We start from the raw sequence: 18,026 nt of genomic DNA, 5'->3' as shown, positions 1-18,026 counted from the left end.
TCTCTCTCTCCCTCTCCATCTTCATCTCGTTTTTTCTCTCCTCCTGTCCATATTTTCCCCTCTCACACACTCTCCTTTTTCCTCTCTGTGTGTTTTTGTGTGAGTGCTGTGAAGTGGCACATGAGTGTATCCCCCCTCCACACACACACACACACACACACACACACAGACAGAGACTCACACACAGACCTTTGTGCCACTGTGCCCAGGGCTGTTCCCTAGTGTTCCCACCATGGGGTGGGGGAGGTGTGTGTGTGTGTGCATGTGTTGGGGGAGGGGGGATTAGTGCATGTGGCCTAAGTTTGCACAAAACATGAAGTTGGTCTCTGACCATGTATGAAATACTTTTTTTGTATGATCCTCAACTTGCTTTTGTTATTTGGCAAGGTGGGTCCTGGGTCACAATCATTTGAAAATATATACAGTACCTATGTTTTTGGAATATACCACTCTAATAGCCCAAAAGCTCTTCAGAAGAAATCTTTTAATCAGACTTCTGGGTCAACTCCAGTCTCTGTACATCTGCATTTGATAGCTACTCCCTGCTAATTGTAAACAACAACTTTGAACATTTCTGACATTTTCTTAAGCAATGCCCTGGTAATATGATATTTCTCTCTCTCTCTCTCTCTCTCTCTCTCTCTCTCAGGTTGTTTGAAGGCTCCTCACCCAGAAAAGTGGAGAAGCTGAAAACTCTCCTCTGGTATTTCAAACAAGTCACTGAAAACAGTAAGGCTATTATTGCACTTTTCACTTACTGTTTCACTTACTTGTTTTATTCAAGTTTGCAATGAAAAAGGAATGAGCATATTTATTTCTCACTTATGAAATCTCTGTTCCTCATTCCCATAGTGCCCACTGGACTAGTAACGTTCACTAGGCAGTGCCTCAACAGATTTCCAGATTGGGAAAGGTATGGACTTCTTTTAAGCAAGCTTGTCAAAAGCACTCAGTTTTAGACGTAAGATAAGCCTGAAGCCGTATGGCTCGAGCTCAAAACATTCAGTTCATGTTCAGATTTGGGGCTATTTCTTAAACACTGTACCAAAATACTTGTTGTATTACGGAGTAATATGTGTTTGTTTTGTGTTCATGTGCTTTGTTTGCCTGTTTCAGCTCGCAGCAGAGACTTACCCGGCTTCACATCACCTGTGAGGGCACCATTGAAGACCAGGGTCACGGGATGCTTCAGGTGAAAATTCAAATCTGGAGCTGAAGTACAACCAGTGTAAACAGCAAGGACTTACTGCCCAGTTGTCTGATCTGTTTTTTTTTAACTGTTCAAAGGCTTCCACTGTGTGGAAAAGGCACGTGTTTCAGCAACACTCTAAAATTATGAGTTGGAAATGATCAACACTTATTAATCATGTAACACTTATTTGCATGAAGTTTAGTAATGGAATTTGCTTATCATGCAAAATCTCTCACACACTCAATTTCTAGGCAGAAAAACTCCCTCTGTGTGAGGACACAGGAATTCTCCTTATTTTAATTATTTTTCTCTCCCGCTGATTTTGTCTCTCTCTCCCCACTCCAAGGAGAGCAGCGCTCCAGTCTCTCTGATCAGATGTGATCCTCTCAGCCCAGCGCTGCTGCTGCTCTCCTCTCCTCTCCTCTTCTTTTCTGTCCTCCCCTCTGCTCTCCTCTCCTCTCTGCTTTTCTCCTCCCCTCTCCTCTGCTCTCCTCCCCTCTCCTCTCCTCCCCTCTCCTCTGCTCTCCTCTCCTCCTTTCCTCTGCTCTCCTCCTCTCTCCTCTCCTCTCCTCCCCTCTCCTCTCCTCTGCTCTCCTCCCTCTCCTCCTCTCTTCTCCTCCTCTCTTCTCCTCCCCTCTCCTCTCCTCCCCTCTCCTCTCCTCCCCTCTCTGCTCTTCTCCTCTCCTCTCCTCCTCTCCTCTCTTCCTCCCTCTCCTCTCCTCTCCTCTCCTCCCTCTCTGCTTCTCCTCTCCTCCTCCTCCTCTCCCTCTCCTCTCCTCTGCTCCTCCTCCCCTTTCCTCCCTCTCTTCTCCTCCTCTCCTCTCCTCTCCTCCCCTCTCTGCTCTTCTCCTCTCCTCTCCTCCTCTCCCCTCTCTTCTCCTCCCCTCTCCTCTCCTCTCCTCTCCTCCCCTCTCTGCTCTTCTCCTCTCCTCTCCTCCTCTCCCCTCTCCTCTCCTCCCCTCTCCTCTCCGCTCTTCTCTTCTCTTCTCTTCTCTTCTCTTCTCTTCTCTTCTCTTCTCTTCTCCTCTCCTCTCCTCTCCTCAGCTCACTCTTGTCATGTCTGCTTCTCTCTCCCTCGGCTGCCACAGTGTGTCAGGCTTTTGGGCACTTCCTCTCTCTCTTTGCGTGTGTGTGTGTGCCTGCCTGCCTGTGCGCGCGTGTACAACAGATTGTGTGTCGTGCGTGTGTGTGTGTGTGTGTGTGTGCCAGATTGGTCAGGGCAGCTCCTGTGTGTATGTGTGTGTGTGAGATTGCTGGCTAGCTTGTGTGTGTGTGTGTGTGTATGTGTGTGGCAGATTGCCAGGCAGCTCCTCTATGTCTGTTTGTGTGTGTGTGTGTTTGTATGTATGTGTGTGTGTGTGTGTCTGTGTGTGTTTGTGAGATTGTCGGGCAGCTCCTGTGTGTGTGTGTGTGTGTGTGAGATGGTCGGGCAGCTCCTGTATGTGTGTGAGTGTGTGTGAGTGAGATTGTCAGGCAGCTCCTGTGTGTGTGTATGTGAGATGGTCGGGCAGCTCCTGTGTGTGTGTGTGTGAGTGAGATTGTCGGGCAGCTCCTGTGTGTTTGTATGTGAGATGGTCGGGCAGCTCCTGTGTGTGTGTGTGAGATTGTCGGGCAGCTCCTCAGTGGCTGTGGGGCTCTCGACAGCCGACATGGGTGCCGGAGGGGTGACGCGTGTGTCACGTTCACTGAAGGCTCATACTCAGAGGCGAGACGGGACTGCCCCGCCACACTACACGTCTCTGTGTGTGTGTGTGTGTGTGTGTGTGAGTGTGTGTGTGTGCGTGCACTCCAGAGAGCCCGAAAGCAGGGTGCATACAAGTGTGTGCATGAGACTTTTGGAGTGAGTGAGTGAGTGAGTGAGTGAGTGTCTCTTTGCATGCATGTGTGTATGTCCTTACATGTATGCATGTGCATCCACCAGAGCAGTGTTTTTTTGACTGTGTGGAAAGATGCATGTTATTAACAGATGTGTGTGTGTGTATGAACGTGCTGGTGTTGCATTTGCTCATTCATGTGAAAGCAAAGCATGCATTGATATGCAAGTCATCACAAGAGTGTGTATGTAAGTATGTGTTGGTGTGTGTGTGCGAGCTTACGTGTGCTCGAGGACTCTGTTTTGTTTGTGTTTGTGTTGACTGTGTCTATCAGTGTCAGTCAGGCGTTGTGCCCCCGCCCCTCTCACCTCCTCCCTTGTTCACTGCTGTCTGTTTCACAGTGATTGACAGCTGTGGGCCACACTCCAGTGATTCTGGGGTGCCCCCCCTCCATTCACACTCACTCACTCACACACACACACACACACACAGAGACAAACACACACACATAGATAAACACATACACACACTCCCCTAAATTCATGGGTGAGAGTAGAGTGTGAGGGGTGTCAGTGATGGGTGCTGGTGTGTGTGTGTGCGTGTGTGGAGGAGGGGCATCTTTGATGTTTGAGAGGGGAGAGTCGAGATGTTTGTGTGTGCAAGAACGATGTATTTCTCTGTGTGTGTGTGTGTTTGTGTTTGTGTGTGTGTGTGTGTGTGTGTGCATCCATGCGTGCATCCATGCATGCATGCGTGTGTGTGTGTGTGTGTTTGAGAAGGGCGAAAGGCGAGATGCTGTCCCAGTTTAGCCCATGAGAGTATATTCCAGTCAGTCTCCACTGACTTTCTCGGCACAGTGCCATCTCCTGCCACCTCTCTCTCTCTCTCGGTCTCTCTCTGTCCGTTTCTCTCTCTTTCTCTCTCTCTTTCTCTCTCTGTCTATCTCTCTCTAGGGTAAGAGAGGAGTATGTGTGTGTGTGTAGCGGTTAGGGATAGAGGAGTGATGGGGGGGGGTTGGGCAGTGAGCCAAAAGCTTGATGTTGATTCAGCCTTTGCCAGTAGCTAGTCCTCTCTGTGCCTGCCTTTGGCTCTGTGTAAAGTCCCATAGAGCAGTGGATATGAGGAAGTGGTGTTCCCTTCCTGCACGCTGTGATTGGTCATGTCTTGTCTTACCATTTCTCTTCTTTCTTTTTATTATTCTCCCCTTTCATTCCTCCCTTTTTCTGTCTGCAACCCCCCTTTAATGTCACCTCCCCTCTCTTCAACCTCTCCATCATCTATTCACTTTCCTCCTCTTCCTCTCTTGTCTTCCTCTCTCCATGTGAGGTGATGTGATGTACGCTTTGTGATGGAGGGGTTTGGTTTGAGGATCATGCTTATGTAACGCTGTGAGAATGTGTGATAATGGTTTAATAAGTGAGCGTGGAACGTGAGCCTGAAGAAGCAAACTGCGAAACGGGTTGTTCACGCCATAAACCCTCCAGTGTGCGATGTATACTAGTTTTTGGTTTAATTCGTGAGTTTTAAACCTCTCCTCCTCATGTCTCCTCTTCTCTTCTTTCCACCTCTCCTCTGCTCATCTCTCCTTTCTCTTTCTCTCCTCTCCCCTCTCTGCTCCTCTCTCTTCTTCCCCTCTTCTCTCCTCCCTTCCTTTCTTCTCTCCTCCTTCCCTTTCTCTCTGCTGTCCCCTGCTCTGCTCCTCAGGTGGACTTTGCTAACAGGTTTGTGGGAGGTGGAGTGACGGCCGCTGGCCTGGTTCAGGAGGAGATCCGCTTCCTGATCAACCCCGAGCTCATCGTCTCTCGACTCTTCACAGAGTCCCTGCAGTCCAACGAGTGCCTCATCATCACTGGTTAGTCATCGTGATCATCATCACCATCAACATCTCTTTCTCACGTACACACACACACACACACACACACACACACACACACACACACCACTACCACTACCTTTACCATGCTCACCAACTCAACATTACTGATTAGTCATCATTAACTTATACACACACACACACACACAGACACACTCACAAAAACTCACTTTTGTACACTTTACTTTCTTACGTAGTCCGTGACACACACACACAAAATCACACACCTCTGCACATGCTCATGCACGCCTTTCTATATTGCACTCACGTGGAAACGTTGGCGTTTGGCGTGGTGTGGCCGTGGCGTGATGACCAGAACGGGACACACGTGGCACCTCCCGCCTGAAACGGGACAGTGTACACATTACCCTATGTGCACACCTCCGCAGTCTCTCAGCCAATGACCACTCTATGATGCAGAGTCCCGACCAGTCAGGTGGTAGGAGTGCTGCCATTCAAGCCCACCTTTGTGCACTATGCAGCATCCAATGAAAATCCTCTTGACTAATGGGAAGTAATTAATGCCTTTGTCCAGACCAATCAGAGCCTGAAATCTGAACGCAGGAGGAGTCTTAAGGACGGTGGCCTTGAAATCACTTCCTTCTGCGTGTCCCTTTCTCTCTCTCTTTTTCTCTCTGACTCTATCCGTCTGACTGTGCCCCCCCTCAACTCTTTCTCTCTCTTTTTCTCTTTGTCTTTCTCTCTCTCTTTCTCTCTCTCTCTGTCACATTGATTCAGACTCTAGCCTCCTCTAGTCTCCTCATTTCTTTAGTTCTGGTCAGTCACCACCCAGTCTTGTCCAGCTCTGTGGCTACCAGACTGGAGAAGAGGCAAGGATGCCGCACAGCTCTCTGAGCCGCTTGTCAGACCTCGTCTGATTATCTTCAATGGGCTCTTGTAGAGGTGAAGGTTTTTTAAACAGCCACATAAACAGGACATGCAGCTGACACTGAAAATCCACTTAGATCTGACTGCTCTCTGATCTTGCTCTCAAGACAGACCGATGTCTAGGCCACAGAACTGGGAATCAGAATTGGTTTAGCAGATCATTGTGATGGACTTTTTTTGTTGAAATGTGTGTTGTCAGACAGACAGTTTTCTTTGCTTTTGCAGTCCTGGCTAAAACATTGTGTCTAATTATCATGTTTAAGAACCAGACAGTGCCTTCACCATATTAAGGCAGACTTAGTGCCCTTTCCACCTGGGTAATGGCATCAGAATATGCAGTCCACCGGCATGAAAACAAACTGGGGAAAACATGTCAGTCAAAGTGACAGCTAGTTGGGGGGGCGGGGGGATTGCTTGCCGCTTACACAGGACCACCAGACCAACACACACTTACAGAAAACACCACCATCAGTTAGTCCTATACAAGTTTAATCTGTAGCCTTTTCATCCTGTCTCTGCGATCACTGAGCACTTTCATAGTGTGCTCTGCAAATAATATGCAGATTCTCCAAGACCATGGAATACTATCCACCTTATTCTTTAAACCGGAAATCTGTCCAGTTTTCATCTTCTGTCCAGTCTCAGCAGGCTAACTAGAATATGCTTCAACTTATATTTCTTTCGAAATGTTGACAGTTCTGAACTAACGTCACAAGTCGAGATGAGAGCTCAAAGATGTCTCACTTTCTTCATCCACTCTGATTCTCCCTTACTCTGTTTTCTTTTTCTTTTGTTCTTTCTTTCTTTCTGGCTTTCTTTCAGCCCTACTCTCTCACTCTCTTTCTGGCGTGCACTCACACACGTGTTCTCCCCTGCTCGAAGGTCACTTTTGATTTCATCCCATAAGTAAAGTGAAAGGATGGCACTCCGCACACAAAAGCACCTCACTTAGAGAGAGAGAGTGAGTGAGTGTGTGTGTGTCTCTGTGTCTGTCTGTGTGTGTGTGTGTGTGTGTCTATGTCTCTGTGTGTGTGTGTGAGAGAGAGAGAGAGAGAGAGAGACAGAGAGAGAGAGAAAAGGAGGTAGTCTTGTGTGTGTGGTTGTGTGAGTGTGTGGGTGAGCATCTTATCCTGGGGCAACTTCTACACACACACACACACACACACACACACACACATACACACCCTATAAAGGATGTTACTTTATTTAGCCGCTCTCCCTTTGCTGACTCTGCCTCCTCCGTTGTCTGTGTCGTCTCTTAGACTAAAGACATTTTTTAATGATGTTAAGGTCTGAGATTCCGGTCTCCCAAGCCGGGCAAGCCATGAAGCTTTTCACAAACAATACGGCCATACACAGCAAGCCTATTCTTCCTGTGTAGACCTTTGTGACTGGTGGCCCTCTTGGTGAAATTGCCTGTGTGTGTGGTGGCCCTTTTGGTGTTATTGCCTGTGTGGTGTGGTGGCCCTTTTGGTGTTATTGCCTGTGTGGTGTGGTGGCCCTCTTGGTGATATTGCCTGTGTGGTGTGGTGGCCCTCTTGGTGATATTGCCTGTGTGTGTGTGGTGGCCCTCTTGGTGATATTGCCTGTGTGTGTGTGGTGTGGTGTGGTGGCATGAGTGGTGTCGAGGGAGAATGTGAGGATTGGTGCAATGATGAGGCAAAGGCGTTGTGGTTATACGTATGTGTGTGATTCTGTGAGGACTGATGTGTTGACACAATGTCTGTTGGTTTTGTGAGAGGTCTGTGTGACTTAGTGAAGACCAGTGTATTGACATGATGTGCATTTGTTGTAACTTCAGTGGTTTAGATTTCCCTGACCCTCATCGCTGCCTGTAAGATTGTTTGTATTTTGATTGATGCAATGTGCAGGACTGTGGCAAAGCCAGCGTGTTTGTATTTTAATGTGTCTGGCAATGGCACTGAAGGAACAGTGTGTTCAATTCTATTTGGTGTCAGAACATATGGTTTTGTCTCAAGATGCTTTACAAAGTCCAACGTGAGCTTTAACCTCCATATAAACACATTAAGATTTGTTATGCACTAAATTTGATACCTTAAGTATTTTTATGCACATGGTGGTTTCTTCTTTATACTATCTTAGCTTTTCTAAAATTAGATTAAAATGTTAAAATATTACGTCACACACAGTATCAGAACATGCATCTCAACATATTTTATCGTGATATACATTGTGATATACATTGTGTTGTCAGATTCTGGCCAATGCACAGCCCTAGGTACAGGTGTATGGTTAGGTGTGTTTTTTTGAGATGGGGGAAGAGTCTGTGTGTACGGTATTTGGTGTTTTCATGTCTGAAAGTGGGAAAGGTAATGGACATGACATGCCTTTGTAGCAGTTGGTCGTCTCTGGATTTTGTTTACTGTTGATGATACTCCCTGCTGAGAATCCTCATGTTCATCAGTCAGCCCACAGCAGGAAGCCTTACATGCTTTATACACACACACACACAGACAGACAGACAGACACACACACACACACACACATACACTCTCTCTCTGTCGCTCTGTCTCTCTCTCTCTCTCTCCTTTCTCTTACACACAAGTGACAAATGAAAAGCAGTGTGCACATAAACCATAATCACTGACAAGCCAGCACTCTTGATCACACCAGCATCCTCAAATGCTCCCAGGCATACACAACAAAAATCACTTACAAATGCAGGGTATTTATTTGCAATTTTACATTTCAATGTTCTATCCATCATTTCATTCAACGTCTTGTATTTTGTGTGTTTTTATTAGACAGGAATATGCAGATATTTAGTTGAATCCCACAACCAACATAGGCAGTCTACTCTAATTAGTATGGACCAGGCAAATGAGGTGTCACCAAGCCACCATGGACTCGCACCGTGCCAGATCTCTTGTCAAATCCTCTCCCCACCAGCTAGCCGCAAGCTAACTCCTCCTTTAAGACACGTCTGGAATATGTATGAGAGACTTCCTGCTCAGCTGTAGCCTGGCATAGCTTCCATCTACATGTCGCTGTATGTCACACTTTATACATGTTCTGGTAAAGTGCCGATGTTCCGTTCAGCTTCTTCCAACATAGGTCTCTTCTTCATGTCTCCTTATCAGTATTCTGGAGCTTTCCGTTGGGTCTGTCCCTATGCAGCTGTCTCCGGTGAAGTCACCTTCAGACGCCCGTCTTGACCAGCCCAACCCAGCCCATTCCTCCTCCACACACACACACACACACACGCCAGCAGCACCACTATCCGCACCGCCTCTTCCACTTACAGCACTTAACTTTATTACCGCCGGCCCACAATTCATTACGGCAGGAAGACCTGGCCGGGACCTGCTTCACTAATGCACTGGCCCATTCCATCATCCTTATTAATCCTGCTCGGCATTGGCAGCGGCTCCCCACACTGTGGCTCGGCCCGACGCTAAATCACTCAAGAGCCCCCAACCCCACCCAACCACCCCACCCAACCCTGCTGCACCCTACCTCCATTGGATCATGATATGGGGGGTGGGGGTTGGGGGAGCACTAATGGATGTCCAACCCCCCCCCTTCCCTCCCGCCCCCTCAGAAATTTGCAAAAGTGCCAGGCTACGTAATTGAATTTGCCTTGATTGCTGTGTCTGTGGCTGCCACGAGGGCGGTCAGGAGTATAAATAGGACGAAGGAGGGTGGGGAGCCGGCGTGGGGTGGGGTGGGGCGGGGCGGTGGGTTCAAGGGAGATGAGTCACAGTTGGCGACCATCACCGAAGGCAGCTTCCTCAGGAAGCCCTGACGTAAAAGTCTGTGAGAGGTTAGCAGAGTGGACGGGGCTGAGTCAAGTGGGCGGAGCTTTGTCTTCTCTCCCACAATTCCATGCAGAATGGATACGGATTGATAATGGCACCAACAGATGTACATTTACATTGTTTGCGTTGTTTGGTTCTTCTGGGGTTTACTCCATCTGTCCCTCTTCTCAGCGCCCCATGTGAGGATGATTAGCAGTGGATGGATTCGTCTCACAGACAGGCCTCTTGTCTCTCCTGCCTCCTCATCTCCTCTTTGACACTGATATTAGCATTATGCCAGAGGGAACAGTCTCCTGGGAGCGATCTCCTCTCTCTCTCACTTCTCCACCTCTCTCTCTCTCTCTCTCCATACACGTCCACTAGCGGGGGATGAGATGCAGGTCTGACCTTTTTAGGGCTCCACTCTGCTGGGCTTTTTCCTCCACAAATTAGCCATTGTGAATTAAGCACTAGTTCACTCGCTCTTTCATTCACTCACCCACTCAATCGCTAGTTCACTCGCTCTCTCACTAGCTCTCTCATTCACTCAATCACTAGTTTACTCACTCACTCACTCACTCACTCCCTCCCTCGCTCACTTACTCATTGCTCACTCAATCATTCCCTAGTTCAGCTTTTCTCAAACTTCTTTGACTTGAGGCCCAGTCATGGCAGACTTTGAAGTCATAGGGCCTACCAACATGAACCCACATCCCCACTCCCCCGCCCCAGTCTAAGGATGGGCCCAGAAATCTGTTGATTATGATTATCATTATCACAATTATTGTTATACAGTCAATGTTTAAAGTGCTAACATTGCTCACAAGGTTGTGCATCGCATGATGCTTGCATGAGGAATACTCAAAACAACAGCAATTATATGGGTACCATTGTTTTGGGATGTTTCCTTCATGCAAGTATACACTGGTTGTATGGTAAATTGCGGAGCAGATAGGCGTAATTACTGATCTGGAGATATTTATTAAACAGGAAGAATAATTAGACTACAATAGCTTTTGGCCACGTTATATTCAAATCTATTATCCAGTCTCTGCTCTGTTTTTATGGAAGTTACAAAAATCCACTTTGTTCTGTTACAGTACATGTCGTTATCTCGTAGCCTTACAACAGGTTGAAGCAGAGCTTTGCTACATTGTTATCGAGTGGTTTCAGTTTCTCTGGCGCAGACGTGCACACACATGCATTGAACTCTCATACCACTACCATTTAATTTTATGTCTCTATGTTTGTTGATAAATAAGCATTTAGTTCCTCCTGATTGTGGAAACGCTCATAGTTTGAGTTTGAGAAACGCTGCCAAACTGTAGTTCACTGTCTCACTCACTCACTCACTCACTCATTCAAGCACATTTACATTACACATCTGCTTCAGTTGCTCATCCAATCCTCCATGAAGCCAAGTTCTCTCTCTCCCTCTGTTTCCGTCTGGATCTCTGTCTGTATCTATTTATTGTATCACTTTCTCTCTTTCTCTTTTTCTCTTCCTCTTCCTCTCCCTGTCTCTCTAGCTCACTAGCTTTCTCTTTCTTCCTTTCTCCGTTACACCGCAAAGAACTCTCCTCGACAATTTGGGCCGCCATAATTGAATAGAATTCCAACTGAATTTCCATTGACCGGCTGACCTCCAAGAATGTGTTGGCATATGCACAAAATGTCATCGCTGATTCTGAAATGAACTAGAAGGTTGTGTTTGTGTGCATCTTTTTTATCTTTTTGTCTTTCCCCTTTTGTTTGTTTTGTCTGGTCCTTCGTAATGTTCCTCTTCCTTCTTTATTCCATCTTGTATGGCCTCCACCAAAAGAATGAAGGGGCCGTCATCTGTATGCCAACCCAAAGCAGCAGAAGAGATTGAAGTGAAACTGTCCAGAGAGCAAAATATAATTCCAACTCTACCTAAAGTAGACCACCAACTAGCAAAACCTAGTTATGTACTCCCACAACGTCAGGTGTGGGTGTGGGTTCATTTATGACATCCAGATGTTATTTGTGTGTTTTTCTTCAAAGTTGCTAGCCAGTATATTCTCACACACAGTAATAGTCAGTGATCTGGTAAAGCAAGATACTGACGACATCAAGGTCAAAGGTTATTTCCTATGGAGATTATTATGGAGAGTGGTCAAGTTTGGTGTAATTTTATATATATATATATATATAGATATAAATCAGATATCTACAGTTAGATTAAGAGCTGGGATCTACACTCATCTAAATGCTCTGAGTGCCGGGAGCCAAACGATTAGATTCGTCTGAGCTTTTAGTGACCGTGGCGATCTTGTGCGATTGGATGAACCATGATTGCCCCCACCCCCCACCCCCCCACCTGGGGTTGTTATCGAGCGGTTTTGATCACCGTCAGGAGATGGAGGAAGGAAGTAGAAGAAGAGCCTCCAGGTGGTGGTGTCGGAGTGGAGGGAACCTTCCAGAGAAGTGGAGGGGCTCGGGTGTTGCATCCTAGTGGGAGGTAGATGACAAAAGTGTGTTTGAATTTTAGTGTGTGATTGTTTGAGACGTAGGAGATTGTTTGAGATTGTTTGAGTAAGGTGCATTAAAGAAGGGCTCTGTGTTGGAAATGTAACAGTTGGAGTCTTAATGTAGACACACACATTTTACATTTACATTTATTCATATAGCATGCACTTTTTTATCCAAAGCAACTTTCCTATGTCAATTATATTACAAGGGCCATTGTCCCCAGAGCAACTAGGGTTGTTTGCTCAAGGGCATAATGGTGGAAGCTGGGAATTGAACCCACATCTTTTCAGGCTACTGCATGCTAGCCCAACGCCTTAGCCGATATTGTTCAGAGAGAGAGAGGCAGGCACGCATGTATGCACACACACACACGCATACGCACCAAACACCTCTGTAATCTGTAAAAACACACACACAACAATATGCCCCAAACCTGTATCTGAAATATGCACACACACACACACACACACACATAAAAAAGACAGTGCCAGGCATGCCCTTATGTATAAACAGGCCAAAGCCTCCTCTCTCTGGCGAGGTACCAGGTGCAGATATTTTCAAATGTGCTTGTGGAAATAATCTGACACATGCTACCGAGTACATCTATACAGATGGTTATTGAGTTAGTGTGTGTGTGTGCAGAGTATGTGTGTAGGGTTAGAAGGGTAGGTTGTCAGGCGGCTGGGATCTTCACACTGATCAGCTGATTTAATCAGACTACAGGAAGTGCACCCCAGTGATAACTAATGAGATTTAATAAATGGGAGATGCTCTGTGTGTGTGTGTGTGTGTGTGTGCGTGCGTGCGTGCGCAGTATATATTACACGTACAGTTACACGTGCATGTGTGTGTGCTTATGTGTCAATGCTTGTGGGTATTTGTGTGCCTGGTTATAACAGTAGCATTCAGCTTCTGAGTGTGCATTGTGTGAGGTGTGGATCTCTGTGTATTTTCATGTGTCCACTTGTTTTTTGAGATTTAATGTTATTAGCATGTGAGTGTGTGATTACATGTGTGCTGTGTGTGTGTGCGTGTGCGTGCACGCGTCAGTAGGTGTGTGTGTGTGTGTGTGTGAAGCCCCACCCCGGGTTGCCCCTGCCGGGTGTTCTGGTGTCCCTCTCATCCCGGCGGGGGGGTAATAGGTTGACCTTCCCCCGTCAGGAGACAGGTGCCCCCACTGCTCCAGGTCAGCACGCACTGATTGCACAAGAGCAGGGGGCTGTTTAAAAACTACTCGTCAGATTTGTCAGGGGCTGTTCATAGTCTCTGTGTGTGTGTGTGTGGGGGGCATATTTCACACACACAGGTGTTTGGGGGCATATTTCACATACAGGTGTTTGGTACATCTTGTTGTGTGTTTAAGTGTGTGTGTGTATACATGCACATTTCAGATACAGGTCTGTCTTGTGTTGTGTGTTTAGGTTTGTGTGTGTGTGCACATATGTACATGGTGTGTGTGTGTGTGTTCTTACTGTGTTTAATTCTTTGCTCACATCTCTATTTGCACCTGTCTCAGACCTGCATCACTCTGTTATCTCAGCATCAATCAGGCTGTTGTCTCCAGCTGAGGGTCAGATTGCCTGTGTGTGTGTGTGTGTGTGTGTGTGTGTGTGTGTGTGTGTGTGTAGGTGCACAGATTGCTGGTGTGTGTGTGATTGTCTGTGTGGGCTTCATGTCATTAATGGCATACCGGAATGTGGAGGTGGCTCCAGATTGTTGCAGAAAGCTGCCACCTGGATGCTGAAAGGGCAGAGAGGGGAAATTAGCAGGGGCGTGCAGAGACATTTGAAGGGGCAGGGGCTCAAATTTAAAAAAATGGCACATGGAACAAAATTTTCAGAAAACGTGTTAACTTTATTCAAAACTTACATGGGTGCGGCATTTAACCCTGACCGTAGCAGCAGCAAATATGTTATTGCCTAGTCTGGCTTGTCAGGCTATAATTTTAATGTTTATCACAGTGAACTACCACCATTAGCAAGCTGCTGTCTTGCAGATTCACGTGCTGTGCGTGTGGCCACTGAGTGAAACGACGCGTAATGTAGCCTACTGTAAACAGAGAACGACGTGTGGAGTTGGGTTAGTTAAACAACTACAGTAGCCTATGTCGTCGGCTTATGACGATTTAGAAAAGGTTTGCCTACTCTGTTTTATGAACTAGGTCTACTAACCTAAGCTACTATAACATAGTAACCTAAACAGATTATGTTATGAACGTTCAGCCTTAGATTTTCGAAGCTGCAAGGTTATTGAAATGGATGGACCATGACATGGTTAAAACGGGTTTGATAGCCTACTTCATTAAACATAAAACAACTTTAAACATTTTATTCTCTATCTCTAAGCTGAATACTATTGCATGTTCAGACAGGCTACCTGCCAAGTGACCTTACCGTGCTCCCAAACGTCTCCTGAAGCACTGTGCCTGTGTGCACCTTCTGAGAGTTCACAATTGAATGTATGACGTCCGGAGTTGGTGGCGCAAGGCATTTCAATTAACACAGAAAATTGTTATTATTATAAATTTCTAATTTCACAAACTATTAATGAGACATTTTAGCGAATATTCACGTTGGAACTAGCGGAAGTATTACAAATTTTAAAAAGTAAAAAACGGGTCTTGTCAAAAGGGCACTTGGACATCAAAGGGGCAAAAGGGCAGGTGCTAGAGCCACTGTAGCCCCCCTTCTCTGCACGTGCCTGGAAATTAGAAATATGTTAACGTGTCACTTCCTTTCATGTCTCTCACTTCCTCTCTCTATCACTCACTCTTCCTCCCTCTTTCCCTCTATGCCCCTCTCACTGTTGCCTCCTAAGTTGTCTCTCTTTTATTCTCACTCTCTCACTTCTCTCTCCCCTCTCTCTCTCTGATGGACAAGTGCATTTTAAAGTGAGAGATGGGCTTGAATAATTCTTGTTTGGTGCTGAAAATTATTTTTAGTTTGAGGTTTTAATGTTATGTGCGTTTGTGTGAGAAGGTTAGATAGTGCTTTAGTAAACTCTCTCTCTCTCTCTCAATTCAGTTAAATTCAATAAAAACTTTATTGCAATGAATGTTTTAGCAACATTATTGCCAAAGATCAATTACATGTACAAATAAATACATAAATGTTTAACAGAATTGGGAAATTAAGACATACAAGTAAAACAACAATTCTAATAATAAAAACAAACAAAGTTGTTGGTGGTTATGGCCACACTGGCTGTCCATCAGGTTATGGCAGGGTGCTACAAATTTTGCTGCCAGAATGGCCACATCCTCATTCTCTCTGAGGATGAAAGGTAATTTTGCCTCATTTGCCCAGGTTTGAAACTCAGGGAGGCTTGGACATAGGAAACATAGAGTAGACACATTCATTCCATTACACACAGACATATATCCACAGGATTAACACAGCACATCACATGTATCCCCTCCCTCTAGCCCACACACACATGCATACACATCAGATACAAGGCAGAAAGCACCAGTTCCAATGTCTGTACATTGTCATGGTTTTCCTGAGTTTCGGGTCTTTTAGTATACCGGTACTCAGGTAATTATGTTTTCACGTTTTAGGCCTAAATAGCATCGTAATTTAGATTGTGTTTTGGTTACTCCTTTCCAATAGGTGATGTAATTTTCCTTTTCATTGTTTCTCTCTCTTTCTTTTCTCTTTCTCTCTCTCTCTCTCTCTCTCTCTCTCTCTCTCTCTCTCTCTCTCTCTCTCTCTCTCTCTCTCAGGTACCGAACAGTACAGTAGGTACAGAGGCTATGCCGAGACCTACAAATGGGATGAAGGTTGTGATGACCAGACACCCAGGTGATTTGGCCATTTACACACTCTTAGCTGCAGTTAGTCTCACACTGTTGCTTTTCCCACTTCTGCTGCCCATACAGCATTCATGTTGTTTTCTTCCCACATTGTGTTGGATGAAACATTCAAGCTTAAAGCAGTTGAAAGGTTCTAGTGTTCTGTTCTGGTGTTGGAACTGCACTTCATAGTGCATATAGTAGGTCATTGATAGATGGGCGCACTTTGATCAGGTTAGAGTGATAAAGCTGCCAGGTGTTGGTTGTAGAAATTCCATGTACTAATTTGGCTTGAGATGTCACTTGACTGTGTCTCCATGACAGATTTTAAATCTGAGTCTGCAGCTCAAGTATTGTTACTGTCTTGTTCTTTTCATGACATTGTAAGGTACACCTGTTGTTGATTTGGCTCCTATAGAGACCGATGGCAGAGAAGATGCACAGAGATTGTCGCCATAGATGCTCTGAAGTTCCGCAGCTTCCTGGAACAATTCCATCCAGAGAGAATGACCCGAGAACTCAATAAGGTGAGTGTGCAGAGGTACCGGTCCAATGGGAAACAGCACGTCCTCCGAAGGTGTGTGTTTCCACCTAGGCTCATGTGACCCAGGCAGTTTAAAACAAGAGGACACAATGTCTGCATATATCATATATAGCAAATAATGATTGAATACTTCTGTGACCTTTTGATAATTTGATTGGGATATTTCAATATGTCCAGGAAATCTTATATATGTGTGGCTCTGCAAGACCTGCTCCATCACAGTTAGACCAGCAAGACTGGCACAGTATAACATTTTGTTCCTAAGTGATGTATATGTAAGGAAAGATAAACGCTGTTTGCTGGAAACAGCCCCAATGAATATAGTTATAGTCAGCCGACTGTATTTCTCTCACCTCAACACTGAAGCAGTCACTTTATGATGTAACCAATTAGCAATGAGAACAGGAAACAGAAACAGTATGTTGCCCTCGAAAGACCTCATTTCCTCCCTCCCCCTCTCTGTGCTTTGGGTCTCCTTTACTCCCACTGGCAGTGTCATCTGTAGCCTAAATACTAACTCCTGTATTATTAATGTCTGTTGGAAATGTGTGTGTGTGTGTGTGTGTGTGTGTGTGCGTGCGCACGTGTGCGTGTTTAGGGGGCTCTACAGCTGCTCTTTGATTCAAATGCTTTGATCTCCAACAGAAGATAGTCACCGTAGTCACCACACACCCCATCAGGGAGATGGGATGGGGGGGGGGCTGAAATGGCATCTGCTTTCAGATTTGGCGTCTGACAATTTAATTGCTTCAGCAGTGCGCCATTATGCACAGTGCATGAGAGCCAATAAACAATAGGAACTGTAAACAGGCATAAATCCAGGAAGTGAGTTTAGCTCACCCCCCATTACGTTTGAGAGTGTTTGCATTGTCTCGCTAACCGAGCTAACGGCAGCCTCTTAATAGGCACCCAGAGAGACGTGTGCTGAGCGAGACCGTCTTTGGGTGATGACAGAGGGTGGCAGGGTGTACACTGAATGGAAGGAGTAGTTTTGGTGCAGGCTAGGGGAAAAAAAACAAATCTGTACAGGAAAGAGAAGAATGTACCAAACGCATTTCATATTTATTTGGTTAATTAATTTGTTGCAGTAGGTGTGGGGGCCAAATTGGCCCTTTTCAGGCATACTGTATAGTGAAGGTGAAACATTTGAGATCATTTTGGGGTGTTTGTTGTTTGGTAAATGATCACATATGTTGGTAGATGGTAGGGCTCTAGTGCTCTAGTGTAAGCACTTTAAAACATTACAAATTGCATTTACAGTCTAATTCACATTCCGCTTTTGAACATGTATTGTGTGCTCAGTGTAATGCATTTAGAATCACAGTGTAGCTGTAGGAAGATGCAGGCAGGTGTAATCTTTTTTTTTTATTATTCTATTATCGAGCACACACACACACACACACACACGGTGTGGTAAGGTGAGATGGTCACCAGTAGCCCGGTGGTCAATTAAACACTTACGGGCGTTTCCATGGTGTTTCATCTCTCATTCTTCCTTTCTCTCTCTCTCTCTCTCTCTGCCAGGCATCTCACAGCACAGCAGATCAAGATGTTAGTGCTTGTCAAGCCTGCTGTCAGAAAGGCATTTGAAAGAGAGAAAGAAAGAAAGGAGGAGAGAGTGAGTGAGTGAAAGAGAAAGAGAGAGAGAGAGGGGAAGGAGGGAGGTAAAAT

The 18,026-nt window shown here is 45.8% G+C and overlaps 1 protein-coding gene across 5 annotated transcripts in view; it reads left to right on the top strand.

Moving 5' to 3' along the window:
• The window catches only part of LOC125287523 (poly(ADP-ribose) glycohydrolase-like), a 56,828-nt gene that overhangs the window by 32,666 nt on the left and 6,136 nt on the right, over positions 1-18,026 (top strand). For all 5 annotated transcript variants that reach the window (XM_048233406.1, XM_048233403.1, XM_048233402.1 and 2 more), the window contains 6 exons: positions 650-729; positions 853-913; positions 1,117-1,192; positions 4,711-4,858; positions 15,743-15,821; positions 16,230-16,338. In XM_048233406.1, the coding sequence (XP_048089363.1) occupies positions 650-729; positions 853-913; positions 1,117-1,192; positions 4,711-4,858; positions 15,743-15,821; positions 16,230-16,338 (553 nt within the window). The remainder of the gene's footprint in view (positions 1-649; positions 730-852; positions 914-1,116; positions 1,193-4,710; positions 4,859-15,742; positions 15,822-16,229; positions 16,339-18,026) is intronic.

This window comes from Alosa alosa, chromosome 22 (assembly GCF_017589495.1).
Source record: "Alosa alosa isolate M-15738 ecotype Scorff River chromosome 22, AALO_Geno_1.1, whole genome shotgun sequence".
Classification (NCBI taxonomy): domain Eukaryota; kingdom Metazoa; phylum Chordata; class Actinopteri; order Clupeiformes; family Clupeidae; genus Alosa; species Alosa alosa.
Note: the sequence above shows the minus strand (reverse complement) of the source record. Positions and strands in the feature narration are given on the sequence as shown.